Source organism: Phaethon aethereus, assembly GCF_964289735.1.
Source record: "Phaethon aethereus genome assembly, contig: HAP1_SCAFFOLD_212, whole genome shotgun sequence".
Classification (NCBI taxonomy): domain Eukaryota; kingdom Metazoa; phylum Chordata; class Aves; order Phaethontiformes; family Phaethontidae; genus Phaethon; species Phaethon aethereus.
This window is the reverse complement of record NW_028113775.1, coordinates 121,182-145,412: the sequence shown is the minus strand read 5'-3', so window position 1 is coordinate 145,412 and position 24,231 is coordinate 121,182. Positions and strand designations below refer to the sequence as shown.

Genomic DNA, 24,231 nt, shown 5'->3' with positions numbered 1-24,231 from the left:
GCTAGTCAAATCGTGTGCCTTCCAGCCTGGGTGGCAAACCACCCATCTACTGCATTGGACCACCAATCGGTAAATCCCATATATCATTTATTGCCTTTTGCTGTGCATCCTTAGTCCCTAATATTTGCTATATTATGGTCAACAATACTAATGTAACCTGTTGCAGGTAACACCATATCTTGCTTATCTGTGGATCTGTTTTAGAACTTATGTATTGGAAGGACCCATAGGCCCTGTGTTGCTTGCAAACAATTGCTTTTCTGCTTAAAAAGTTACGTAAAGCTTTAATTACTTGTTTGCTCTATAGATACTGCATGTATTACAGTTTGGTTGCTGTGTCTTTTTTCAGCTATGTGTCTTTTTTCAGCTTTTTTCAACTATGAAGGCCTTGTATTTTCAGCAGAATTCACCTGGAGAGGAAATGACATTTGTCTTCCAGGAAAGAGTGAGTTCCAGTCATAATAGCACTATTAATCATTCAGTGGAAGAAGAGAGTGTGGCTGAATGCCACAGGAGAATTGAAACAGCTAACTCTTCTGTAGGCTTAAAAAAGAACTGCTGTAATCCTTGCACATACAGGCAGGTAAATTAAAGTAGGGGAGATGTATTTTTACCATCATCATGCAGCACTTGGCAAGAACGGTGCTAGATTTCTCTCTGCAGTTTTGGTGTCCATATTTTAAAAACAAGTTTTGCAGGCGTAACAAATGAACCCTGGCTTCATATGGATTCACATCTCCTGGTTGGATTTTCTGGTCACTGAAAAAGCAGAAATATAGCTTGAGAAATTTATCATGTTTGGAGCGTTCCTACTGTTATGTTCTTTCCTTTTGTAAGTTCTTTGCCCTTAGTGAGAATTGAAATCACAGTGCAGCCTTTTTCTCAGAGGCATTGATGTCTCCTTTGTCTAGCTACCTGTTTTCTTACAACTTAAAGGAACAAGATGACAACTATTTTTCTAACAAATTTATCTGAAACTATTGTGCTAAAGAGTCTTTGTCAGTTTGGTGCAAACATTAATTGGATAAATGCATACACATGCGCTTGTGGTATAAGGCTAAAATAGGATGTCAGTGAAGGTATATCAATGCAGTATGGGTGTCTGAACAGTAGAAAAATGTTTACATGGTTTTGAGGATGTGAACCTGTATTCTCAAACCTCTTACAGGTACAAAATAGATTACTATAGATACCTTTGTATACCTGTGTAATATAGATACCTAAATATACCTATGTATGTTACCTGTGTAATATAGATACCTAAATATACCTATGAGCCATATATCAAAATGAAGCAATATAGTACTGGTGAGAATCTTGCTCAAGCAGCTGCAAAGCCCCAGTAGTGAACCACATCTAATGAACTGCCTGAAGAGAAGGATGTGATGAGATGGGTGATTTTGATACAACCAAGATGCATATTATGCAGCAGTCTTAGATCTACTTAAACTGATTGTGAAATTGTGCTTTTGCCAGAAAGGTTCGTTCACCTTTCAGTGGCACTTTGTTCTCTTCCTTGTAATGGTTTTAGGAGACATGCAGCTATAAGGTGAGATGGATCAGTTTACTTATCCAGCTGAAAACCAGCAATTTGTTACAAGTTAGTTCACATCATTGTGATGGCTACATGATTGCTAGCTCCAACACGAAGGAGGGGATGGGAATATGTAGGTGCTGGCAACAGGTCAGTCAGACAGCTACAGTACAGTCTTAGGTAAGCTAAAGCAGATCTTGAAACTGCACTCCTATGCATAGACTTTGTCTGCCTACTTGCCTATTTAAATCTCTTCAGACAGGAGCTGATTCTGCAGGTGTCTGTGTAATGACCAGCACTATGGAATCCTCATCTTAAATAGAAATAAATATGAAAAAAGTGAGGAAAAGGAAAGCTAGTTGGCTAAAGAGACCTTAATAGAACAGAAGGTGGGTAACAAAAAGTCAGTAGCTAGGATGAAGAATTTCCCCAGCAAACCTTCCTTATATGGTGCTTGGTCAATTCCTAATAGTGACATATTTAAATTAAGAAGGCAGGAACCAGTTAACAGCAGAAACATTTCAATGTTTCTTTTTGTTCTTAAGCCTTTTGTTCTTTTATAAAGGAAAAAAAACTTTATTATGTGCATTGTAGCAGTACTTAGGTTCATTGAACTATGCATACGAAAAGGATAGTTCCAAAAGACAATATAATCTTAAATTTCCATAAATCATGTAAGTCCCTTAGATTCTAATCTTTTTTTTTTTTAATCAGAGATGCAGTATTTGTATAGTTCAGCAGTTTAATGGCTTTACTGTTTTGTGGAACAAAGAGTGAGAACCCACTTTGGCTTGTTTGAGGAGCAGGAGGTCAGCCTGACTGGCAAAATGCCTTGCAATTTTAAAGGAACAGCACGTGTTTAACTCAGCTGGGGTGAGAAAAAGTTCAGCTCAGTATTCCTTGGACTGTTCATGTTGCTAAGCCTAGGAGAAAAGCAACAGCTGTTTCTTGGTAAGAGTTTAAAAAAAAATCAAAAAAGCTTAAACACTTAAGAATATATCTTTAACTTCAGAAATAGAAACAAAGCACTCTCATGACTTTCTGGTAAATGTTTTACTTTCAATTCCAACAGGCATCTACACTGCAGACTAGAGTATAACATGGAAGTACATGATTTTACCTCCAGTACCTGAGGTAGCTCTTCAACAGCTGTGTGGCGTCAGCAGTCCAGAACTTGGCTAATTAAAATACTTTAAAGTCACAGTACTCAACTACTTAAAATAATTTCAAATATCAATCCCAAAGCCAAAAGTTGAAATAGTAAGGAGAGGATTCATTAGTAGAACACTTTTGTATGTGAGGTAGCCATCATTTGTGGGACTTGGCCACCAATTCTTATCAGCTCTGTTTCTTTGACATCATCTGGACACATTGAATATTTACCTGAGTAAGTTTGTCAGTACAGTATGTCAGACATTCATGTCAAAATTCTCTTCAAAATTCTCCATCACTCTTGCAATGTAGTTCTAATATTAAAGATCTGCTTCCTTCTATTTGTTATACAGATACCAGAGGGGTAATTACATACTAAAATTGTTGCAGATAAGGGTATGATATTTAACTTGTGGAAAAAAAACCCAACAGAATAATAATGTTGGTGTCTGAGGTTTAGTAAGGTCTAGTGGTCAGTTTGTAATAGTAATACACATATACTCAAAATGGTGTTGTAAATCCATTGTGGTATCAGTTCCCTTTTCATTGAAAAAAAAAAAAAAATCTTGTTCCGACTACAAAACAATTTAAAACAAAGACTCTGTGGAAAAGTGACAGCCAGCTGAACATGAGCCAGCAGTGTGCCCAGGTGGCCAAGAAGGCCAGCGGTGTTCTGGCCTGTATCAGAAGTAGTGTGGCCAGCAGGAGTACGGAATTGGTCATGCTCCTGTACTCAGCACTGGTGAGGCTGCACCTTGAATACTGTGTTCAGTTTTGGGCCCGTCACTACAAGGACACAGAGGTGCTTGAGCATGTCCAAAGAAGGGCAGTGAAGCTGGTGAGGGGTCTGGAGCACAAGTCTTACGAGGAGTGGCTGAGGGAGCTGGGGTTGTTCAGTCTGCAGAAGAGGAGCCTGAGGGGGAGACCTTATCGCTCTCTACAACTACCTGAAAGGGGGTTGTGGCAACATGGATGTTGGTCTCTTCTCCCAAGTAACTAGTGATAGGACAAGAGGAAATGGCCTCAAGTTGTGCCAGAGGAGGTTTGGATTGGATATTAGGAAGAATTTCTTCACTGGGAGAGTGGTCAAGCATTGGAACAGGCTGCCTAGGGAGGTGGTGGAGTCACCATCACTGGAAGTATTCAAAAAATGTGTGGATGTGGCGCTTTGGGACATGGTTTAGTGGGCATGGTGGTGTTGGGTTAATGGTTGGACTTGATGATCTCAAAGATCCTTTCCAACCTTAATGATTCTGTGATTCTGTGAAAGTGCTTTCAAGAGCTTGAGAAGATCCTACTAGCACATTCAAGTTGCATTGTATAATGTAACGTCTGTAAATTTGTCCTAGGAAAACCTTCCTCCTACAAGAGACAATGATGTGAAAGTACAAGTTAGAGCTTGTGCACTGAGCTGGATAGATACAAAGGTATTTGCTTATTTTCTTTTAATAAAAGCTAGAGGTGTTTACAGTTTCTGTTGAAGATCTAAGCCAGGGCCCTAGCTGGTAATTGGCACAATGCCATTTATTATATCTGAGGATATATGGCTTTACTGCTGAGAAGGAGGGCACAGGATTGATGTGGTATTCTTGCATATCTCGCTAAATAAAAAGCACCTGTAATTTGGTTCTTAATTTATGGAGAAAGACCAGTTTTCATTTGTGAGTTCTCTTACAGTAAAATCCCTTTTATCACCCTCTGCATACTGACTTCTAAGTCACAGTTTGGCTTACCTGTTAATAACTCTCTAGTTTTATTTTTTTATATCCTTCTAAATTTAAATACAGAAAATGAGTGCAAAGTTTTTAATATTAAATTAGGAATGTGTGTACTTTTTTTTTCCCCTCAGATAACATTTTGGTAATGGCCTAACTTCCCTGCTGTGAATATCAAACACTGTAAGATGATAATAAACAGGCAAATTTTGAGCCTTAATAAGGATGTTATAACCATTATTTTCATTTAGCTTCTGTCAGAAATGAAACTGGAGAAGGAGCTTCTACCTGTTGGTCGAGAAATTTCTGGAGTTGTACTGGAAGGTAAGTTAGCATAATTGTCTTGTGAGGGTATGGAGCAAGTATTAAGGTCTGGTAATCCAGAACAAGTAAATACTGTTTGTGTGGTACACCTTTAATATAGGAACTATTTGCTTTCTTAATGAGGCTTCCCCTAAGTCAGTAATGACAGTGAAATAAAAGTTTAAAAAGGAGCTGACCTGTAATTCCTGCATATCTGTTTGGAGTTTAAAAAAAAAAAATGCAAGGCAGCTTTCTAAATAAAATATACTGAGATGTTAAGATATTACCTGCACATGCTATAACAACCTCTACTGTATTTGTGAAAATCGTTTGTTGGAATAGTGAAGACAAAATAACATTTAGGAATTTCGGCAGTGTTTCACTGGCATATCCACCTTTGATGCGTAGTTTAAAGCCTAAGTCTTTCAAACACATATACATGTGTGTACTTGCATGTAACTGTGGATGTGGTGCCAAATCATAGTGAATTAAACATTTGGTTTTGGTATGTGCACATTTAGTAGGAAAAAAAAAATTCTACTATATCTTTAGTTTTGTGAGCTAGTGAACAACAGTGCTTTCAAATGCATGTTCAATTTCAGCTATAAACATTTATCTTCTTACCTGCTTCCCTCCTTTTCATATATCTTTCATGAGTTGGAAGAAAGGTGACCTTTTTTCAGCCAGATGATGAAGTAGTGGGTAAGTTAATGCATGTTTGCCTTATCAACTAAAACAATAAGTAATCTTTTTGTAATGAATGGCTGAAGTTACAATCATTGGTAAAGCTACAATTAGACATATATTTTCAAAGATTCAGCTAGTGTCACATGAATAAACTCTTACAAATGAGAATTCTATTCTAAAAGTGTTCTCTTAGGGAAGTTTTTTGGTTATAAGAATGGAAGCTCAGGTCCTCAGCTAATGTAACCTGTCATAGTCCTACTGCATTCACTGAATTTCTAAGAATATACACGTGGGTCCAATTAACCACATGAAGTGAGTGTTCTAAAGGCAACCATCTGAATATGTACACAATTTTTTGTATTTATACCACCACCTTGATGTAATTAATATGTATCTCTTTATTTCTGTGGATGATCTGAAGTCTAGGCTTATATTTCCTGCCTCCTGGAGGATGACAGAAAAATACACTTTTAAGTCTAGTGATGAATCTCTTCTTGAAGCATACTGAAAACTGTTCAGTTTCTTCTAAGTCACGCCAATTCCTGTTTCAGTAAAGAAATCAGGAGTGGTCCTAACTTAAAAATGCAAGTAGATTTGCCAGTTCAGTTGGATTTTCTGAGTTGCCAAAAGCAGTGCGCATACTCCAGTGTTTTGCTAAATATAAGGCTACATTTAAAAAGAAACACTGATTCAAGCTGCTCATTTTCCTGAATCTTCATTTTTTGACTGCACTTTAGAGTTCTTGAAAGTGGACTTGTTTTCCCCTCTAACTTAACCACAGGGAGTCCATGCTTCATCATAGAATAATTTGGGTTGGAAGGGACTTTTTAAGGTCATCTAGTCCAACCCCTCTGCAATGAGCAGGGACATCTTCAACTAGACCAGGTTGCTCAGAGCCCTGTCCTTGAATGTTTCCAGGAATGGGGCATCTACCCCCTCTCTGGGCAACCTGTGCCTGTGTTTCACCACCCTCATTGGGTAAAATTTCTTCCTTAGATCTAGTCAAAATCTGCCCTCTTTTAGTTTAAAAACATCAGCCCTTGTTCTATCGCAACAGGCCCTGCTAAAAAGTCTGTCCCCATCTTTATAGGGAATTGATCATGCCCTGTACTCGGCACTGGTGAGGCCACACCTTGAATACTGTGTTCAGTTTTGGGCCCCTCACTACAAGAAGGATGCTGAGGTGCTGAAGCGTGTCCAAAGAAGGGCAATGAAGCTGGTGAGGGGTCTGGAGCACAAGTCTTACGAGGAGTGGCTGAGGGAACTGGGGTTGTTCAGTCTGCAGAAGAGGAGCCTGAGGGGAGACCTTATCGCTCTCTACAACTACCTGAAAGGGGGTTGTGGCAACATGGATGTTGGTGTCTTCTCCCAAGTAACTAGTGATAGGACAAGAGGAAATGGCCTCAAGTTGTGCCAGAGGAGGTTTGGATTGGATATTAGGAAGAATTTCTTCACTGGGAGAGTGGTCAAGCATTGGAACAGGCTGCCCAGGGAGGTGGTGGAGTCACCATCTCTGGAAGTATTCAAAAAATGTGTAGACATGTACTTTGGGATATGGTTTAGGGGACATTGTGGTGTTGGGTTAATGGTTGGACTTGATGACTTGAAGGTTCTTTCCAACCTTAGTGATTCTGTGATTCTTATAAGCCCCCTTTAAGTAATTGCAGGCTGCAATAAGGTCTTCCCAGAGCCTTCTCTTCTCCAGGCTGAACAACCCCAACTCTCTCTATGATCCTGCTATAATGTTATAGTCAGAGAAACCCATCAGAAAGGCAGGTGTTAATCACTGTATTTTGTTTGTTTGTTGTTAAAAAACGCACTCCCAGGTTAAAAATCACATGGAAGGTCTTTGTGGCTTTTCCTGGTAAAACTTTTGCATCATTAGCTAAAATCCAATGGAATAAGATGTGCGATTATTATTATTTATTCACCACAAAAGGTGTAATCCTTACAGTTAGGAATTAATATTCCATTTTATGGGGTACAGAAGTGACTTTGTTTAATAAAGCAGAACAGTTATGGCCAGGCATTTTCTGGTCTTGTATATGAATTAACTTTGAACTATGAATAGTATCATTATTGTGAACAGTATTGCTCATTTGGTTAAATATCTTACTGACATATGCTGCATCTGTTGAATATCTTAAAATATTATTTGTGTTTCAATCACCTTCTGTTGTAGATGAAGGAATACAGTTTCAGTAAGTCGTTAGGGAGGAAAAAAAACCCTCAGAAAATATGTCAGTAGACCTGAGAGATCTAAGTGACATTGTAAGTGGCTGTGGGAGAGTTGGGCTTTTTGTTAATTAGGACTCAATTCCATTCATGTTAATTCAAATATAGAGTAAGTAGTTTGAATCGGACAAGCTGCTTCAGTGTAAATCTGACATTAAGGGAATGGAAACTGTACTTGGGTCATGAAAGAAGCAGATTCATTTTGTCTGAGATTTTGTTCTCTGCGTTTTTTATTCTTGAATAATGAATGTTTGCAAATGCAGGCACAGAGAAGTCAGAATTACATGTATGGAAAGAGGAAGATGAAGAAAATAGCATTAAATATTTTAGCCCTAAAAGAAAGAAAACCCACTTCTTTAAGTATTGAAATCTCATAGCATTCTATTTGATACAGCTGTTCATCTTTATACATCCAATATAGATGCTATAAAGACAAAAGATAGGAGTGAAATATTTCTATTGTGGTAAATCTTTCCTAACAAGCACACTTTCCAGTTACTGTTGCTGTGAGTTTATACATAGTTAATGAATGAGCAGATTTAAAAGAAAATGAGCTATTGCTAAATGATCTGGTTACCTGTGTGTTTAATAACATCAAACTGTCCCAAAACCTATAATTGTCAGAAAAATATTTTGAGTTGAATTTTAGAATAAAGCCTGTCCTTCTATTGAAGAATTATAGTCCTGGTATCTACTCCTTGCTGAGTTTAACAGTAATAATAAGCTAATATGGTCCTTATTTATGACTTTACTCTTTTTCATGTAAGAATAGTACTGCGCTCACTGAAGTACTTGGGGTGTTAAATCATTATTCCATTCCTAAAATCATACAAAGAATTGTTTTTCACTTTTTAAGTTTTTCTCATCCTGCTTTCAATCTTCCAGAGGAGAAGATTTCTTTGTCTATTTAATGTATTCTTTTATGCATAATCATTTTTTTGGTTAAGAAAAATACAGTTAGACCAGTCAAAAATGTTTTGTTTTGAGATACATTCCTGACTTCCTTTTAAAGTTACAGTCCATTTTATTTGTTGTTCTCAGAATCTTTTAGCAATCAATTATGCCATGTTCCTCATTAAATTAAGTGCAGGGAAAAATATTCTGAGAGCTAAATTAGCCACAAATACTTAGAGACATGAACCTAAATATAAATGTAAATGCTTAGGTTTACTGGTGGTTAGCCACTCTCAGTTCTTCCATATGCCCCGTTGCTGAATACATAAATAATCAATGAATGAAAGCCCTACACTACATGGAGTAATTCTGACAAGTAAGGTGAAGAACCTCATTTTGTACTTGTGTCAAATGCTTGATGTGTATAGCATACATAAAAGTCCATACTTCATGTTGGAGCCTCTGTAAGCCTTATGAGGTATACTAAGGGGCACTGTTCTTTAAGATGCCATATGTCTTTCCCTCAGTATAAGGGTCATGTTTTTGTGAATGGTTTTAGAGTCCCTGAAAGGTTGTCTTGAGTGTCAGGAGATAATGTGACTTGTTCCTGAACTTTTGCATCTGTCAAGAAAAGGAATGTCTTCATCTATTATTCATTCTGTGTTTTGCTTTTCCTATAGTAAGGTGTTAGAATGCAAACTGGTTTAGGTGCCAAGGCTATTTTAGTTTACTATAGGGAAATTTTGCTTAACTTTTGAAATACGATATTGTATTAATCATCAAAATCTGAATGATGCTTTAGGATAGAAGAGAGATTTCTTAGGGACATTCTTTCATACATGTTTATATTTTGTATGCTAAATTAAAGGATTAGAGGATTGCTTCAGTTATGAAAAGACAGAATTGATAGTGATGTTGTAAGAAAGTGTTTTCTGTTCTGAGATTCTTGCCCTTCTTCCCTCATTTCCTAATTGCACAATAGTTGCTGTAGACAGCTACTTTAGACTTATTATCGTTATTCCATAGATAAACCGTTGAGAGATCTGCAGATGTGTACAAGCACTGTAGGATCACCATTTTTTAATGGGAATTGTGAAAGACTGGAAATAGCAGCCAAATTTGCTGAGGGTTTTAAGCCAAAGCCCTTGCTTTGGTCTAAATGGAGTATAAGATTTGGATGGGAGGGGGAAGAAAATATTGTTTTACTGAGCATAGAGGGTAGAAGACTGATCAGATGCCAGAACCTATTTACTGTATAGGAATCTCCTCCTTTGGCCAGCGGAGGAAAAAAGCACTGTTATGACCAGAATGGATTTCTTTTTTTTTCTTCTGCCTGTTCTGTGTTTGCTTTCTCTGTCTTCCATGGTGTGGTTCTTTTTCCTTCAGTTCCTCTTCTTTATTCCAGCTTTCTAAAACTTAAACTTAACACATTCTTGCTTGTGTTTCCTCTGCTTCTTTCTGTCCCTTTTTTTGCTGCCTTTGCTAACAATACACATACAGGCATCAGGATGGAAGAGTAGGGGTAGCTGTAGCATGGCTTGGTCTCTGCCCACCTGCAATATGAGAGCTTGATTTTCTTCTTCATTAGCCATGGCCCAGAGTACAAACAGGAGCACTCATCGGAGTGAGAGCAGTGTGAAATGAGTTCAGACATGACCTAACAAAAATTAAACATGCCAGTAGCAAAAAGCACTCAGTAGTGTCCCTGCTGTTTCTCTCCCCAACCCCAAAATGGTGCTTGGAATACCTCTGGAACCGTCTTGTGCACTGTGCCCGTGGAGATTACAGGCTGTTACCTTGCCTAAGTTTTCTTAACCTGTCATAAACCTGCCATGAGGGCAACTGAATCACAGACTAAGTGGGACTAACAATTTCATTAGGAGCTTGTTTTAGTTATAATGTATGCTTGTTTGAAATTAAAGGTCTATGTCCATTTTCTTTCAGGAATTTTGCCCCTGGATTCTGAAGAATCTGGTCTTTGTGAAGTCATTCTAGTTCATGAGCATTATTTGGGTATGTAGTTCATGTATTTTGCTAATATTTATATCTATTATACCTTTAGACTTCATTTTAGCTTTTCTAATAGGGAGCTAATTAACCTGGACCATTGGGCAAACATGTTCTGTATAGCAAAATTCAGGTGTTCTGTCTAGTCTACCTGTTCATAGAAGCTTTGAGTACTATGTACTCTCAAGGGTTTTTTCTTTTGCCGTTATCATTTAATGGGTTAATGTTTTGTCTAAACCACACAAGCTGATTCTGCTGATTCTTTGTTTCTTTTTTTTTTCCCTTCTAACTTCCCTTTTTGTTGCTTCATTGTCTTTCTACTTTTTCCTCACCTCATCTGCCACAAAATTAAATGAACAGAAATTTGCTTTTTTCCTCACTTTGACTCAATTCAGGAATGTGACTTGTGGCTGGAATAACAGATGGGATAAAATTAGCAGACTAGAAGCTGGAGAAAGGAATTTTCAGGGAATGAGGATCAGGGAAAACCCGGTATTGAAACATTCTTTTAAATTACTGTGAGTTTCCAGTTTCCCCTTTCTGAATGTAGAGTGCTTTAATGTGTAGAATACTAAATTTGTGAATATATGTTCTTCTCTCAACAGTTTGTTGTGTTACTTTGAGCAAGCTACTCTTTTGCTCAAATTAGTTTCTGTGACTGTCCATGAATTCAACCTGTGTAGTTATGAGGTGACTCCTTTAAATTTGTTTATACCAAAACCAAACCCCTACTTTTATTGCATAAAATACGGTAAAATATCCTTTCCATGTTTTTTAATATATATGAGAGGTAAAGAAGTATTATTTATGTTGGCTTGTTTGAGGATGAAATCTTCCTGGCTAGCTATGGCAGTTTTTGCAAAATAAGTCATGGTCTCATGGAGGTGACAAAATAAGGTTTATTCTTTCTAACACTTAAAAGTACAAATCAAGCAAAATGAAATCTAGAGGTCTGTGCTGCCTTATCACTATTTACATTAGTTATAGGCAGAAAATATTTCTGACTTTGTGCTAAGTAGTATGAACTGGCACACAAAGCGATGATGCTGGTGAAGATCCCTAGAATTCTTTTCCAGCACGCAGATAAATGATCCCAGGTGATCACATTGCTTATGTTGTTTGATGGTTTCCCTGATTCAGGCTACACTGTCAATACTTACGCTTAAACGGACAGACCAAACTTTTTCAGTCTTTTTCCTTTCTAATGTGCCTCAAGGGGATTGCGCTTACTTAGCTCAGTTCTATGCTAGACTCTCAGCTGGACTATGATAATTTTTCTAGCTTAGTATCAAGATCTCTGCTAAATAATGTAAATGGCTTACATTAAAAATGGTGTTTGAACTCATAGTTTCTAGTTAACAGAGCACTTCATTAATGTTATCTCCTCAGACTTTTAAGCATGTGGATAGAATGGGAAAACTCTTAAGAGTCTTGTAGGTAGAGACAACAGAAAACAGAGATGACAAAGAATGTTATCTTGACCTTTATATCTCTTAAAATGTGTTATAACCTCCAGAAGCTGTCTATACCTATAGATGGAGAAAGAGAATTAGGAACTCAAGGGTTGGAACTCACATTGTATGTTCTCTGTGTCAGAATTACCTTTGTGAAAATGAGAAGAGACCTCCTCAGATCATTTCTGTCTGGAGTTTATGGTAGGAAGTGGGTGTCTCTTTCTTTTTTTCTGTTTAAATACTGTATTTGTATTTGAACTTGCTCACAAGAGTGCTGCAGAAGCAAACTGATTATTCATAGAATAACAGTTGCCTTTTCCAATTGGACTCCCTGTAGCTGACCTAACACTGCCATGAACCACAACATTGGAATATTGCCTTTGTGAAATAGATCATAATTACACCTGTAGATGATTTGACTTGTATAATTTTTTTCATGTTTTAGAAATTGATGAAATCTAAAAAATAATCCTGAGGGAAATGTCAGGGACTTGCTGCTTTTTTTTCCCATCTGTTTCTGTTTGTTTGTTTGTTTGTTTCCCCAAAATTAGTTCGTAAACCAGAAAAAGTTTGTTGGGTTGAAGCAGCTGGGACTGTTCGTGATGGTGTCCAAGCATACACAGCTTTACACTACCTTTCCCAAGTCTCTCCTGGAAAAACTGTCCTTGTAATGGATGGAGCAAGTGTAAGTTACAACTGTGCAATAATAACAATTTCGGAACAGAAAGATTGCCTCCACCATAAATAACTGTCTTATCACCGGAACAGCTGGATTTCTTACAACACACAAAACTTATCAAGCCTTGTATTTTACTTCTGGCAGTGCCCTTGATGGATTAATAGGAAAAGCCCTCCCACATAAGATACTGAGCCAAGAATAGTCCTTTACATGTCATCTGGGTAGTGAAGAGGTAGTTCTTTTCTGGTGTTTTACATTGACATAGTTTTACCCTAAGCCCTCAGGTATAACTGGAGGAAAGTGCCTTTTATTCCTTTCCCACCACTGCTTTTTAACTTCTCTTAGATATAAATAATTTCATTTGCATTACTGCAATCTTTATTGCTAATGAAGATGTGGAGCTTGCCACAGCCAAGATTCATAAATGTGGCTGGGGCTTTTTCCTTGGTAACACTTCTTCCTTCAACAAGGAACCAAGCCCAAAGCTACAAGTTGCAATTGCAGTTATGGTACTTGTGTTACTTAAAGTCGAATCTGAGCTATTTTGTTGAGGAGAAGAACTAGTTAACTCCTAAAAGTTTGTTCAGAGCTTCCCAGTCAATGAAAATATTTTTTTGGCCTCACTTGGAAGAGAAGCAGATCTGTGAATATTCAAATTCGTGGTTCAGATGTGTTCTGTTGAAGGAGTAAGTTCATTTCTGGGTACTCTCCTGACATCTCCTGAATGCCCTTTGCAATATAATCTTTCTTAGGCTGCTTCGAATTGTTGCTGTAAATAAATTCATCTACCTTTTTTCTTCTGCAGCCATTCGGCACAATAGCTATTCAGTTAGCACAACATAGAGGAGCTAGAGTAATCTCTACTGCATACAGTCTTGAAGATAAGCAGTACCTGGAGAGGCTTAGACCTCCTGTGGGTAAGTTATATTTGTCAGTGATAAAGTTTATGCTAAAGAATGTCTTGAATTTTTTTTTTTTTTAAGTCTAGGGACTTATTTCAGTAGCTGAAAACTGAAATACAAATTTATAAGTAGTCTAATTAAATAGTTTTAAAATCTATTCTGTGGTTCATAGGTATTTAATTTATATTTTTAGGTGTATTTAATGGCATTTTTATTCTTCATTTAAGTTGTGATTACTGTCTTTCAGTATTTTCCATCTCACACAATAACGCTTGAGTGCTGGCTTTTGGCCTAACTACTCAGAAAGTCTTTTCATTTTATAAAATTGTTGCTTGTGAACAAGAAGAAAGCATTACTAAATCACCAGTATCACAGTATGTAATCTAGGTACCTGAGCCAGGGTTCAGATGTAATCATATACTTGAGATACAGTATTCATCAGATTCAAATTACTTCTAATAGTATTTTATCAAGCTGTGTGGCAGCTCACCTTCAAGTACTCTCATAACTGTAGTTGGATGCTCAAATTGGATGCTCAAATGCTCTACATTTTCCTATTTTCCAAATGAGCATTAGACATAATACTTGCATTCATCTCTAACTTCTTCCATTTCTTCTCTTTGATACTTAAGTTTTTGGGGGTTTTTCCCTCAAAGGAACAGTGATATTTGGACCATGGGAAAAGACTCTATGTAAAAGCTACTAGTATCTTTCCTGATTAAACTTTTTCTTATTCCAGTGCTGCAGAGTGGAGGAAAGTAGAATATTTCTTTATTCGGACAGTTCTAAAATGGCATTGCGAAGTCTAGTTTGATTGCAGTCCATGAACTCTGCTGTACCGTGAACAAAAGGTTAAAATTAGTCTCTGATACTTCCTCCTCAAAATGAGGAGACTGCCCCAGTATAATCACCAAGTTTATTTTTCAGTGTATGATTTTTTTTTTGGTCATTCAAAGAAGTGTAAGTAAGAGTAGCTGTGCCCCTTGTACAAGTATCTTCATGGGGAAAGCATTTTGTAGTCAGTTATCATGTTGACATTACAGTCGCATCAATCAAAATATATATGGGTTAAGATGAGATCTGATTAAAAAGATAATGTCAAGGTTAACTGTCCCTGACTCTGACTCCTTTCTGTTTTGTTGTTTTGCATAGTAATATTGTTAGCAATCTTGACTTTCCAAATGGAGAATCAGAGCAGTTTTCAAATCTCCTCTCTTGTTCTTACTGACTTAGTAAAATCAGGCATTGCTGATATGCAGGTGCACATAGTATTGTCCTTGTGTTCTCCCTGCTGGCTCAAGAAGAGCAAGCTAGCTGAGGGATGAAATAAGCCAGAGAGCTGCTCTTTAGACACAGAGAGAACAGAGTTCTTGTCAATTTTAATTCCTTTTGGGCTGCCGAGAACACAACTGGCAGTGGAAGCACAGAGACAACACAGTGTGCATGTGCATTCTGGGTCTGCACGTTCACACACATCTGCAGTCTTGGGGAGTGATTCACTTCCAGCCTAGCAAGTGAGCATTTAAGTAGCCCTTCCAGTAGTGGCTTTGGAGTGCTGATAATGCAGCAGGAAGTGGAGTGCTGTGCAGAGGTTATTACACAAGAGCAGGGAGAAAGACATTTGTGCTGTCTGACCTTAATGATCATCAACGGGTAACTGCAAAGTTTTGTGTTGGGAACGTAACCATTTCTTCTAAGACGTGGCAGACTTACATCTCTCTCTGGATTTTTATATTACTTCTATTTTTTAGCAACTTCATAAAAAAGCTGTTTTTTCCTTAGAAGTCTGTTTTTACTGTAATAGTAGACAATGCAGAAATCTGAACATAAAGCATTTTTGTGAATGCTGCTGATACATAGAGGTTTGTTATGCCAGCTGTTACAGGGCAAAAGAGTAAATACAAAAGACCTAAAACTTTGCTTTGTGATATTTTATTGGTATATTTTGTTAGTGATAGAACTTTATTAGCTACGAAAGGACTTTGCAATTTACTTATTATCATAGCCCTGTCAGGACATATGAATATAGCTTTCGGTTGCTTGGCGCATTTACTTCTTGCTGGCATTTTTAAATTATATGAATGTTAATATAAAATAAATGCTCTAAGTAACCTAAGCATGACTAGCTATATCTAAGATGGCTTCTAATGTCTGTGGGTGCAGGCTTTTTCAGTTTTGTGCTTGTTTAGTGGGTTTTTTTAGTTTTTAGCAAGAGTCTATCACTTGTCAATGAGCAGCAGTTTGTGTATCAGTGTGTAGCATAACTAGCTGCTTCAAAAAATGGCTGCAATAACCACCTCTTGCGGTTAAAAGGCCATTGTTTATATTGCTCATGTATGTGCTTATTTTACAACAATAGGAGTTTAGCAGTTTTGCAAATGTTTATGGAACATAAACATTGGGGAGGGAGGGAATTTTAATTGCAACTTTGCTTCAGATAAAGAGATATAACCTGGGTACAGCATTAAAAAGAGAAACAGTTTGAGTGTGAAAGCAAAAAGCCCCTGTTTTAGCATTTTTAGGTTTTTTTAATAAGTATGATTCCAGTGCCTGAAGTAGAAGTTCCTGTTAATGTTTAAGAATTCATATTTAGACCAACAGGATGGGGTCTTTGCATGTCTTCAGTAATCCCTGGAGTAAATATAATAATAGTACGAAGGAGAGGATTATAATGGATTTTGACATTTTAATGCCCATGTTTCAGACTAGAGACAGAACATTACATAAATAATGTGATGAGTTTCTGTTAGAGAACAGAATAAAAAAATATATATACACGTATATATTTCTTCTGTTCCCTAGGTTACCCTCTTCTTTTCTTGGTTTGGTTTGTTGTTTGTTTTCTTTCTTTAAAACCAAAATTTAGCTTTCAGTGGATATGTTTCTGGTAAGAACTCATCGGTGATTTCATGGCTGTCTTAAGCATGTTCAATAAACCAAGTAGCAGATCTTTCATGTGACAGTTTTTAAACTCCGTAGCTGAACTTACTGTGTGAGAGTAAACTCTGGTAGCAAGTTGTGGAAGTACTGGTATTTCTACTTCTCCCCAATAGTGAAAGAAGAGAGAAACTGAAGTCTTTCTGCCAGACAGCATAATGTTATATTAGAAGTTGTGCAAGTCACAGAAGAAGAAACTGAACCAATTTACAAGTGTTTTGTGGGAAATTTTGCATAAATGACAAAGGATTATATAAAATTATATTATAATTTGTTGCTCAGCCTTTTCCACAGTGGAGCTAAATTGTTACAGCATTTTGCCAGGAAAGAAATTGAACAGCATTTTGATGAGTACTGTTTGAACTATTGTACTGAGTTAAGTAACAAAACTGGAAATTTTTGCTAAACAGAAATCAGAAAATAGTCAAACTGACTAAACTATTGCCTTTCTTTTTGGTAGACAGGCTTTGAGTCTATTAAATAAGCATTATTCTCAAAAAGTGAAACTATTTGCAGAAACTTTATACCATGCCAAATTGCTGTGTTAAGAAAAAACTTTAAACTTCTTGATCTAAGAAACTAGGAAGAAAATGATATTATGAGGCTGTATTTGCAGATGGGGAATGTGACTGTCATTATTAATGTGACATCTTTATTAATATGTTCTCTTTAGCCAGACTTCAGTGAAAAAATTGAATGATTGACCTAGGATTTTGAATATAACTTATGATTTGATTGGAAGGAAAAAAAAACAAACCGCAAAGCATTAACTGAGTGTTTGTTAATATTCTTCTTAATGACCAGTTTCTTGCAATTTTTCTTCTCTCCTTCCTTCCCACCCCATGATCAAATTCAAGAAGGTATACGGCAGCCCCTAGTGGGTAAGTACACATTGCAAATTTGAGTTTAATCGATTATGCTTTGGAAATGTGCCTCCAAATTTATTTGACATTATTTCAATTATCATTTTGCTGAGAAGTCTTTGGCCTGTTTAGTTTCTAAATGTTTGTTCTACCTCATAATTACGAAGCAAACCAAAAAACCTTAGCTGCTACTTCTCTGCCCCAGTTATTCCTGATGCAGTGGTTTATCTTTATAATCATCTATAGATATGGTATCACAGACAGATGAGAAGAAAATGTCTTAGTGAATTCCAGCTCAGAAATATTTCAAGAGGAGATGTAAATACTTCCATCTAAATATTTATTTAATGACCCAGGGAGCCATTTACAGGTTAAAAACATCACACAGAAAGTAGTATATTAGTAAGTTTTTCCATGCTGTGAGATAAGTAACAATGCAACTAAGCATTACTTTAAAGAAAAGATGGCTATAATAAGATTAAAAAACTTGCTGGAATCATAAGAAAAGTCAAGTCAGTGCCTTGTAAGTGAGTGTATTTACTGTGTTTTTACATGTTTACCTCTGTCTTGCACTGGGAGACAGGGCTCCATGCCAGGGAGAATAGGTTGTTTCCCACTATCATGTAGAAGCAAAAGAAGGGACTGGCAGGAAGTGGTGGGTTTTATGTGGAAGGGAACAAATAAGGGAAGAAAGCTATGCTTGGAAAACTCTCCCAAAGCATTACTGCTCTGGTTATTTGATAGATAATTTGAAAGTTGGGAGAGGTGAAATAAGGTGCCTCCTTATCTTTTGGCCACTCTTTTGCTTCAATAACATGGCTAGAACTTGGTATTTTTGAAGGCACTTTTGGAAAAGAAAAATAGCAGAATGAACTCACAGAAGAATTTCTAATTCTTATAGTAGCATACTTTATTGTTTTTGGCCTAAATAGACTTGTGAGTTTTACTCCTGCATTAAACTAATGCATACTTTTCATGTTGATCTTGCGCTGTATTGGAAAATGAAAAAACTAGTGGCTAGGTTTTTTGACTTAGATGCAAACTTCCTTGTAATACTTTCAGAAACTAGAAATTTTCTGCTCTGCTCTCAATCTAAACTCTACATTTTTATCGTAATTGACCAAATGTACTGCTCTCTCTAGCTCGAGTAATAGATGTGTCAAATGGAAAGATAGATGTGGCAGAAAGCTGCTTGGAGGAAACGGGTGGCCTAGGAGTGGATATTGTTCTAGATGCTGGAGGTATGTAACTGATGAAAATCTGGTCTTCAGGGCACCATTAGTGGGCTGGTTTTTGGGTTTTCATATTATTTCCAAGTAATATAGGTGGAGGCTGCATCACTTCAAACGATTACCTTTAATTGCTTATTGCCATACAATTTTATGTATTTTTACTCAGTAGATATCCTTAAGCAAGATCTCTTTAAGATCTCTTCATATCACCCTCTAGTGGAAGCATCTAATACTGTTAGTCATCTGCTAAATTTGTCTGAAATCTTCCTCTGTTTAAAACTGAAAAGAAAAAAATGTGTTTAGAGAGTACAGCTGTGACGTCATTGTTTGTGCTACCTTATTTTAATACAAATATGATGGCATAATCACCAGTACTGTCAACCTGTATTCTAAACCAACCGTAATAGTTGAAAGCCAGAAGTTACTATTTTTAGCTGAAATAATTGAAGAATATTAGAGTTCCACTGAAATCTGTTAAAAGAAATATATATTGAATCTCCTAAATCTTCTACTTTCTCAGATAGTCTCATGTGACTAACAGGATAATTTAATTGTAGTGCTGTTCCAGAAAGCCGTCTTTCATTGTGTGTATTCAAATGTATATGTTGCAACTCATTTGTATCTGAAGGCATAGGACTGTAAAGAATCCCAAGATATGTGGTTTTCAGTACAAGAGGAGATACTTTTCATTCTGAACAGAATTTTCTTCTGAGCTCAAATTAATTTGTTCTCCCCTCCACCCCCTCAGTGAAATTATATAATGCTGAAGATGAATCAACTTCAACATCACAGTTGCTGCCTCACAAGCATGATATCATTACTCTTCTTGGTGTCGGGGGACACTGGATAACAACAGAAAAAAATCTTCAGGTAAAGATACTGTGTCAGTAAGTTAGTTTGTACCACAGTGTGGTTTTGTGTGTTTGTGTGTGTGTATGTGTCTGTGAGCTTCTGTCATGGCTGAATGGCTCCCCACTGTTAAATTAGCATCAGTTTTCACTTAAGAAAACTTTCACATCCAGAAAATGGGAAGTATATAGCATTAAAAATAAATATTTTTGTTTTCCTTTAGGACAATTTTGGGGCTGGCTTCTCTAAAGTGATAGTATGTTATTTTAATTGCTTGGCTATACTGACAAATTTTAAAGGACCTATTTTGTCTGGCTTAGGGTATTAAACTGTTTGAGGAGAGAGAAAAACATCATTTAAAACCGTAAATTTTATAATTTTGCTAAGTTTTAAGAATGGGCAAGGGCGGGGGGGTTTGTCTGGTTTGGGTTTTTAACCATCAGTATAAAATAACCATCTAACCTATTTTTTTTTAAATGAGAAAATATAACTAAATATAATTTTTCTTTATTTTGTTTAAGCTGGATCCTCCAGATAGCCATTTGTTGTTTCTTAAAGGAGCCACAGTCTCCTTTCTGAATGATGAAATATGGAATTTGTCCAATAAACAGCAAGGGAAGTATCTCTATATCCTTTTGATAGTTGCTTTGAATACTGACTGCTAATAGGAGTGGATGGAAACAAAACCGAGAAACCAAGTAACAGATTTCCTTCTACTCAGTCCTATAACCACAGGCTTAAAGGTCAGCACAACTAAGCATAGAGTGTAACTAAAATATAACATACACGCATGTTCTAAGCTAGTCTCTGCATGCCCTCTAAATATATGTCTCTACCTGCATCATTAAAAGCAGTGCTGAAATTGAAAACACACATTCTAGAGAAACTGCAATATTTTGGCTCAAAATTGAACCAATTAATTGAAGATTTGATTCTATAAGGTTTTATATTATGTATATGACACTTTGGAAAATTTTTTTCTTCTTTTGGGCAGTAGGTGCATCATCTGTAAATCTTAATGCATCAGTTTAAACATAAAAGTTAAAATATTTTGGCTTCATAACCTTTTCCTTATTTGCAATGATACGTACATAAAATTTATTGAGCAAAAATGTGGATGTGGGAAGAGGAAAGTCTCCTTCATTTGCATTACCTACATTTGGTCTTAAGCAGCTGGGCTCTGAGCTTTCTAACAGCATGACAGTTTTCAGTGGATCACTTCAAGTAATGGAAGGTTTGTCTGTTTACGGCTTTAAGGACCCTCCCTGTTCTGTACTGCACTGCAGATTATGAGATCTGCTGAATCACTTTTGCAGTTTAGCAGAACGGCAGAGGCAGGTGAAGATTAAGTCATTGTATTTGTGAAACAACTAACTAGACTGCAAGGAAGTCCTCCCCTCCTCCACTGAACTGCAAAGTAGATTAGGCAAGGTCAGGCACACTAAGGACATACTTATGGGATGCAGGTTATCATGAATCGTTTTATAGTTTGGTATTTTTGTTGAATGCTTACTGAGTAGTGATCCACATACAAAAAGTAAGCTGCTAAACAATGAGATTCTGTATCTTTAATAACAGCAGCATGTTTTATCACAACAGGCTTTAAAGTTGAAAGGAAAAATCTGCTTGGTTTTGTTTTTATCTGTACATCTTGTGAAATTCTTGAGCATATGGCATTAATATCATCTGAAGAAATTGCAAGGCGATTACTTTTTAAAATGGCTTGAGCTTCAAATATTAACCCGATTGCTCTTAAAATGAAGGAACATTATTTTTTGAGTTTCATATAAAGACTAAATACAGCCTCATCTGTTGTGTTGTCATGAATGTTAGTCGTTAACTCCAAGATCCCTTACAGATGCACAGTGGTGCTCCAAAAATTTACAGACTCTATGTTCCCAGTTTTATTTTGATTTTTACCTCAGATGTAAATAGTAGGGATAGTTAACTGGTACCAAAGTCTGTCATCTTCATGCTGCACAAAAAATGCAGTTGCCATTCCGATTGATTAATGTTGTACGAGTGCAGGCTACATTTATCAATCTTAACCATTTTGCTTTATTTTTCAAAATTCTATTTTCCATATTTCATTTCTGCATACTATTTCAGGAAAGGAGGTTTCTGATATACAAAAAAGTGAGTAAATCTGATCTAAAGATTGTAATTAAGGTAAATTTTTATTTTTGCCGCAATCCTGCTGGTTTGTACAGGGCTCTTGCCAGCAAACATGATTATAGAAAGATTTATCTCTAGATATGTTGTTACCTTGACAGTCCTCGTTGGTACCCATCTTAGAAGATATAATGGAGAAATTATCAAGTAGCATTTTCAGGTAAGAGATGTGATTTTTTTTTTTTTTTTTTTTAATTCAGCGTTAGAAGTAGAAAATTCTTGCCAGCACTGTACTGCAAATTTATACTGGGATGCTCAGAAAAAGATGCCTCACATAGTTTATATGGAGCAGTTTATGGTCTATTTCTGTCTGTAATATAGCAGGCTAAGCACAAGGAAATTTGTATGCTGTATATCAAAATTTAAGAGAGGCAGCAGATTCTTTTCTTGGTGGCAGAAGAGCATATATCTGGCTGCTCGGTAGTGTGGCTGATTGAGAAATGGTGTCGGCTCTAAAAGTCGTTAGGTTTGTCTAATACTCCTCTGAGAAGAGTGACAGCTTCACTAGATGTGAAGACTCCCATAATGAGGTGGGAATGGAATATCCTTTCTCTTAATGCAGGATAACAGTATTACTGTTGAGCAAAAGCCTCACCACCACCACCTTTTTCCCCGTGTAAGAAGGATATCTTTTAATTAACTTCTGTTTCCTGTTTGCTTTAGGGCTCTTCCCTTCTTCTGTGAACCCAAGCAAAGCTATAAAACTTTTATTTTGTTTAAAGAGTAAAGTTTACATAGTGAAAGTAAAGTCTACAGCAGTAGTTCTGCAATATTTCTGTTGGTCTGAGCATGCTCACCAGACATTTCTGACATACTGTTCCATTTTAGGCCTCAGCTGGATGAACCGATCCCATTGTATGAAGCCAAAGTTTCTATGGAAATAGTTCAGAAGAAGCAAGCAAGAAAAAGACAAGTCATCCAGTTCTGACACACAATTTCCTGCTTTCTAAGCCTGTGGAAGATGAAGAAATGTAATGTATTCGAGAAGTAAATCAGTGTACACTTTCAAATAATTCTGTAACCAGAATTTAAAGATCTTTTGTACCTCAGCACATGGTCTGTGAAGCTCCTGGGACTTCAGGGTTTTTATCAATCCACTTGAGCAGAATGTTCCCATCAGCAACTTCTAAAGCAGCAGTCTTGACACACAAATATTGTCTGCCCTGCCCCAATTACAAATGTCAGTAACATCTACAGGCAAACACCCTTGCCATTGTTTTTCAACCATAAGAAATTAAGGAAGAAAAAGAATTCTGGTATTTTTTATCAGTCCTCCCTTCTCCAACTCCTACCAATAGTCACCTTCATATTTACCTTTTGCTTTTGGCTGCATTGAGACTGAGCACTCTGTGGTACACTGCAAGTCTTTAATCCACATTTGAAATTGTTATTTAATTGAAAGACAGGCAAAACCATCAGAATTGGCAAGGATGCTAGAAGGGAAGGATATGGTACTGACAGTTAAGAGTTCCTCCCACGGCTGATTTTTTTTCATTTTAGCAACCAGGCAGTAAACCTAGTAAATGTAGGTTCCATAAAGCAGATACAATCATGTCCTTCAGATCTTTGAAGCACTTTATGGATCTTGTTACTGTAATGTTTGATATCTTTCCAGTAAGACCTTCCTGTGCTGTGCACATTCGCTTCCGCTCCTTTAACCTCAGTCCTATGCCTAGCACAGCTCAAATTTCTTTATCCAACATCCTCCCTTACCATGCACCATCTGCAAATCAGCAGTAAGGAAGGAACTGCTGTTTTTCTTTCTTCAAAGCATCAGGCTTCCTACTTGCTCTTATTTCAGAGCAAAAATATCTTTTTCTGTTCAAGTGTGCTATTCATTTTCACTGTGTGGATCGCTGAAACAATGGACACCAGCACTTTGAGCCAGTGTGAGAAGTTAAGTGAAAATAGATTGGTTCTAACCATGATTAATCTGTCTTCTATCATTCACCAGACTTGTAGTAGGTTCTTGATAAATGATGCAAGGGAAGCATATAAAGCATGAGTAAATCTTATTTTACCACTAATGTGATGTAATGCAGTCTTGAAAATAAATAATGCTTTTATGCATGCACGTACACACACATCTCCAAAGCATGTGAATCCTCTGGTAGTTTGACATTTCTTCTGAAGCTTTCTACCCAACTGCTTATTTTTTTCTGACGTTGTTCATTTTAGCTTAAGTGTTTGCAAAATAAAGTAGATCAGAGGAAACAAAACAAGACTTAAAAAATAAGGTTTAATAAAACAGGAACAACCACTGATGAAACAGCATAAGAACAATTTTTATAGAATAGTTTTCATTTTACTAGATCTTTTGTCAGTAGATATGCTGCTTCTAACTGCATATATAAATGCCTTTTGAACCCCACATACAATGGGCTAAAGTTAGCTATTGCTGACTTTGTCTTAGTCTTTCAGCTGGATCAGGATACGAAGCAAATGTGTCTTTGTACTTTGGGTGCTAAGCTGCTTGTTGGTGCATTTAGCTGGCTGTGAGATGCCTCAGCATTTTGTTTAATATTTCTCTCAATACTACCTTTAGATTTGCATCTGCTTGAACAAGAAGGTTGATGAGGCTCCCTAAGCAATTGACTCCTCTTTTGCACGTCCCCT

The 24,231-nt window shown here is 36.8% G+C and overlaps 1 protein-coding gene across 1 annotated transcript; it reads left to right on the top strand.

Annotated features, from left to right (window-relative positions):
- Positions 1–379: 379 nt before the first annotated feature.
- LOC309416557 (quinone oxidoreductase-like protein 1) lies at positions 380–22,543 on the top strand (the record flags this gene model as incomplete). Its single annotated transcript, XM_082016097.1, is given in 12 exon segments — positions 380–445; positions 4,036–4,113; positions 4,653–4,725; positions 5,362–5,406; positions 10,465–10,533; positions 12,533–12,666; positions 13,466–13,577; positions 18,505–18,603; positions 19,343–19,464; positions 19,965–20,078; positions 21,741–21,775; positions 22,444–22,543. Coding segments are annotated over 12 exon segments (1,047 nt in total).
- Positions 22,544–24,231: the final 1,688 nt, after the last annotated feature.